The 5,314-nt window shown below is 53.0% G+C and overlaps 1 protein-coding gene across 1 annotated transcript in view; it reads left to right on the plus strand.

The window, feature by feature from the left end:
- The window catches only part of UPP1 (uridine phosphorylase 1), a 29,681-nt gene extending 24,863 nt beyond the window's left edge, over positions 1-4,818 (plus strand). Inside the window, exons 4-8 of the mRNA XM_010831038.1 lie at positions 34-192; positions 1,178-1,292; positions 3,489-3,698; positions 3,894-4,040; positions 4,620-4,818. Coding sequence (XP_010829340.1) covers positions 34-192; positions 1,178-1,292; positions 3,489-3,698; positions 3,894-4,040; positions 4,620-4,759 — 771 coding nt within the window. The 3' untranslated portion in view covers positions 4,760-4,818. The remainder of the gene's footprint in view (positions 1-33; positions 193-1,177; positions 1,293-3,488; positions 3,699-3,893; positions 4,041-4,619) is intronic.
- Positions 4,819-5,314: the final 496 nt, after the last annotated feature.

The following is a 5,314-nucleotide window of genomic DNA, read 5'->3' on the forward strand; positions in this document are numbered from 1 at the left end:
CTCTGCTGACGGGGTTCTGTTTTCTGTCTGCAGTTTGTGTGTGTTGGAGGAAGCCCTTCCCGGATGAAAGCCTTCATCAAGTACGTGGCCATGGAGCTGGGCTTTGCCCACCCGGGTGCTGACTATCCCAACATCTGTGAGGGCACTGACCGCTACGCCATGTTTAAAGTGGGCCCGGTGCTGTCGGTCAGCGTGAGTACCTGCCCTGGCGGGAGGCCGGGGCTCCCGGCTCTGCAGGCTCCCCGCCTGCCCTGCACACAGCCCGGCAGGGGGGACAGGGGTGAGGGGAGCCTGGAGCTGGGGCCTGCCTTCAGGACAGGCCAGGACACACATGGACACACATGGTGGTGCACGCCCACCCAGCTGTGTGCACGCGGTGAGGACCCAGGGTGGAAACCAGGAGGACCTGCCTAGACCGGGGCCCCAGGGAGAGCCAGGACCGGGACCAGGTGGCCCCTGCCCTGGCCACCTCACAGGGACTTACATCACATGTGTGATTCAGCAGTGAGTGAACACATATCTCTGGTGTTTCTCGGTTCCCGGTTCTGGTTTCCTTTGTAGGCAGGAACATTAAGCAAATGCTGCCATAGAGTAAGGCTGCCCAGAGGGTGCCCCTGCTCTGAGTAGCTGAGATGTTTGGCAGCTTCAACAACACTGCACACACCCAGGAATCAAGACGTGTTCAGATTTGGATACTAATAATCCATGGAAGCACTTCCCACATGCCAGACTCCATGACAAACACATCCTCCAAGGACTGCTCCACCTTGGATCAGGTCCTGGTGGCCGTGACTCCAGCAGACCTCTGAAGAAGGGCGAGGGTTGGGGGTGGAGAGGCAGCCGCTTTCATAGGGCGGAGCCACAGGCCAGCCATTGAGGATGGCTGCGGCAGAGCATGTGGAGAAAGGGGAAAATGTGTGCAGGGCTTCCCAGGCCAGAGGGGCTGCTCATTACCTGGCAACCGCAGGCTTCTGGTCCTCAGCTGAGATCCGTTCTATTGGTTGTGGTGCATCAGATGGGGTCATCCGTTCAACAGCATCATGCAAACCTTCCCCACATAGTCATAATTTTTAACTACATTTTGAAGTTCATCTTCTTTACGACCACTTAGCAATGCACCACAGGGCACACAGAGACTCCACCGGAGCGTGACGCTAGTGTTTCTCCCTGGTTCTAGCACGGGATGGGCGTCCCCTCCATCGCTATCATGCTGCATGAGCTCATCAAGCTGCTGTACCATGCTCGCTGCTCCGGCGTCACCCTCATCCGCATCGGCACTTCCGGTGGGATAGGTCAGTGTGCCGCGCATGACCGGGACCTTCTGGGGGTAAGGGGGGGCATCGAGGAGACCCAGAGCTCCTACCTGGGCTGTGCCCAAGTACAGCTCAGCAGCAGCAGCAGGTGTGACAACATGTTTGTTTTGTTATTTATCTGTTTTTTTTGTTGTTGTTGTTTTTTGGTCCAACTACTTCTCCCAACCCATACCCCAGAAATAGCTGCAGAAAGCTTCCAGGCCACCCGCATGTGAAAACCCATTCTTTTCGGGGTATACTCTCACGCCTTCTTGTTTGCTTGATTCTCTCTTTTTATTCTTTGTACTCCCTCATTTCTCTTTCTCCTTCAATTCGCTCACTCCTCCCTATTCTTGCAAGGATGTGAAGTACCTTATGAGAAAACCTACAGGAAACTCAAAGGGGGAAGAAAGAGATGGAATACAAAATTAAGATAAGTGTTCTTAAATTGCCTAAAAGCCCTCAGTGCTCATCGTAATTTTTTTTTAACATCCCCAAATGCTTAAACTTATGTTGAGTTTTAAGCCAAAGTCGTTGAAACAAACTTGTTTTATGTAAGTTGTCCTGCTTTCAGATGTCCCAACTCAGGGCAGGTTTTTCTGCTGAAAAATGGGTTCTGACAGTTCTCACTCCCATCAAGGAGCTGGGAGCTGCTGGGAGGCCTGGCCTCTGCATTGGTTTTTAACTGCCTAGGCCTGACTTCCCCTGGATTTACGGTAATTTGAAAATTTAGGTTTCCTTGCTGTGAATTGGGCTTCTGTAGGCCCTAAATCTTCTTGATACATAGTCTCATTTTCTTTCCACTACATAGACAGATTGATAGGTAACATCCATGTTTGCAGATTGTCATTCAAAGTTTAACGGGGTTCTCAGAAAACACCCCAATGACTAGGGAGGGCCCTGCCCACTTAGCTGTGGTACTTTCCAGTGCGCAGGCTCTCCTTCATGCACGTGGCACCAGTATCGCCAGAAGCGCCGCCAAACTTTTCCTGAGTTCTTGCTCTGCAGGGATTTTAAAACCAATAACCAGAGAATGAATTCTGGAGGGAGTAGGGTGGGTTTTGAGTCTCCCAAAATTGCTCCATAGAAATGGACAGATCAACTAAAGAGCTGGACCCCAAATCCTCAACAGCAAAGTGTGACATGGCATCTCCCCAAATCCCAAAATAGGAATAGTGGGTGGGTAGCACAGGCCCCCACTCAGGAGGAAGCATGAGAAACTCTGGGGTTCCTGATGGATGTGAGAAGAGAATTCTGAAATAGCCAATGGGTATCCTGAGAGAGTGCAGGGTCTGAGGAAGAGCAGCTGACCCTAGAGGAGGGCTGCACCCTCCAATTTGAGGCCTGAAGCGGCTGGAAAATCCTGGGCACCATGAATTCATAAAAGCCACCATCTGAGGGTTCTTCCAGGTCCACAGTTGGGGTGGGGAGACACTTGAGAAGTGTCTGTGTTGAAGCAGCAAGGAAAGTCCAGATGGACACACAGTGGGGTGAGCGGAGCCAGAGTTTGAGGATTGGTCATATTTTTTAATGTTTCATGAAAGCAGCCGATATGGGGGTAAGGGCGTGGAGCCCTGGAACAGCTCTCATGGCTTCTTTCTCCTTAATGTCTAGGAAAACCAACATCCCATTAAAGCAAGTAGTGGTGAGAAATGCTAATGGTCAAATCTCAAGCAAAGTTATTAACAGTCCAAAGACGGAGGAGCAGAATAATGTTGGTACAAATGTGGAAACACCCAGGGAGGCCCAGAAAGCAGATCCTCACCAGGGGTCACTCCGGGAGGGAAGCCAGAGCATCAGGGGCTGGTAGCCACAGGAACCAGTTTTGGGGAGCCTGGAAATTCCTTACACTATTCTTGCCTACTTTTGTTTTACTCAAAACCTTAAATACTAAAAAAAACAAACAAAAAAAACTACAAAACAGGGACCAGCTGAACACTTGCTGGTAAAGGGAGCCCCAGAGAGTTCCAGCAGCAATTGTTAAGACGCTGCTCAGTGGGGTGCAGAGGCCCTTTTTTGCACTTTTTCGTATTTTCTGTATCCTCTACCCATTCGTTTCTTTTACCATCAGGAAAAATAAATCTGGTGTCAAAAAGGGGTCCTTACCTATTTCTTTTTAGGGCCTGACTGACCTTTCAGTGTTCCTATGAATGGACCAGGCCCTATCCTGCCCGACCCCCGCCTTCCTTCCTTCAGGTCTGGAGCCCGGCTCCGTGGTCATCACCCGGCAGGCAGTGGACCCGTGCTTTAAGCCGGAGTTCGAGCAGATTGTCCTCGGGAAGCGAGAGGTCCGGAACACGGACCTGGACGAGCAGCTGGTGCAGGAGCTGGCGCGCTGCTCCGCGGAGCTCGGCGAGTTCCCCACAGTCGTGGGCAACACCATGTGCACCCTGGACTTCTATGAGGGTGAGGGGCGCTCTGGGCTCCTGCTGGGGGTTTGCCGCCGACGTGCGCTTGCTTCGCATTATTTCCACTGCGGGCCGGATGTTGGAGGGCAAGCAGGCCGGGCGGGCTCGAAACCACCTCTGAGTCTGGGGAGTGGGATGGGCGTGCAGTGGTTGTTTACTGCGTGCCCGTGCCGAGTGCTCCACGGTTTTCCAGGGCAAGGCCGCCTGGACGGGGCGCTCTGCTCCTACACTGAAAAGGACAAGCAGGAGTACCTGCGGGCAGCCTACGCGGCCGGCATCCGCAACATCGAGATGGAGGCGTCGGTCTTTGCTGCCATGTGCAACGCCTGTGGCCTCCGAGGTGGGATCCCTAGGCCGCCCTCCCCCAAGCTGAACCCCCTGCTTCTCACCCCTCCTCACGCAAGTCCTTCTGGGGATTACCCGCCCACCCTGCCCCCAAGGCATGCCTTGGGGCCGAGTGCAGAGCGCACCTCTGTGCTCTTCAGATTGACACACGCTGCAAAGCAGGATCCGCAGTGTCTCTGCTGGACTCAGGTGCCACTAAGGAACCAGAAAGATGAGAAAGCTACCCCCTCTGCTCAGGGCGGGCTTCGCTGCCAACTGTCCAGTGAATCTGGCCCTCAGAGATCCTGGGATTTCTGAGTTGTAGTTCCTGGCCTCAGCCCTCCAGCCCAGCTCTGCTTCCAGAAATCCTGCCATCCCTGTTGTCTCATCACCCAGCCTTTCAAGGCAGTACAGGGGCCCGAGCTAGTCCTGAGGTTCGCTGAGGGAATCTCTTTGGGACGCAAAGGCAGCCGGAGCATGAGACAGTGGGACAGGATGCTCTGCATCCCACACCTTGTGAGGAGTGGAGGCTGGTCTCCCGGGATTAAGCTAGAAATCCCCCTGTTTGTGCTGACCTGGCGTTTGCTCCCTGCAGCGGCCGTGGTGTGCGTCACCCTCCTCAACCGCCTGGAAGGAGACCAGATCAGCAGCCCCCACGAGGTGCTGGCCGAGTACCAGCAGCGGCCCCAGCGGCTAGTAGGCCAATTCATCAAGAAGCGCCTGATGCAGGCCTGATCCCCCAACATTTATCTAGAGGGTGTTTGTGGTTCCTGCAAATAAAATCATTGCCACAATCTCCTCTGTGTGACTTCCTGGATCCTTTATACAAGAATCTAGGGAACTGATTTCAGGTCAGAGGCAAAGAAAATCCTGCCTTAGCTATGCAGATTAAAAAAAAAAATTTTTTTAAATTTATTTTTTGGCTGTTCTGGGTCTTGATTGCTGCGTGGGCTTTGCTCTAGTTGTGGTGAGTCGGGGCTTCTCACTGTGGTGGCGTGTCTTGTGGAGCACGGGCCTTGCGGCATGCGGGCTTCAGGATTTGTGGCACACAGGCTCTGGAGCACTGGCTCAGTGGTTGTAATGTAGGGGCTTAGCTGCTGCCAGACAAGTGGGATCTTCCCGGATCAGGGATCTAACTTGTGTCTCCTGCATTGGCAGGCGGATTCTTTATCGTTAAGCCACCAGGGAAGTCCAAGGATTTTTTTTTTAAAAGCTTCGTTGGAGCATGCCCCCATGTTAGCCTGATTTGGGTTTTCTTTAAGAAAGTTCCTCAATATTTGAAATATTTGT

This window comes from Bison bison, unplaced genomic scaffold (genome assembly GCF_000754665.1).
Source record: "Bison bison bison isolate TAMUID 2011002044 unplaced genomic scaffold, Bison_UMD1.0 scf7180017864522, whole genome shotgun sequence".
Lineage (NCBI taxonomy): Eukaryota > Metazoa > Chordata > Mammalia > Artiodactyla > Bovidae > Bison > Bison bison.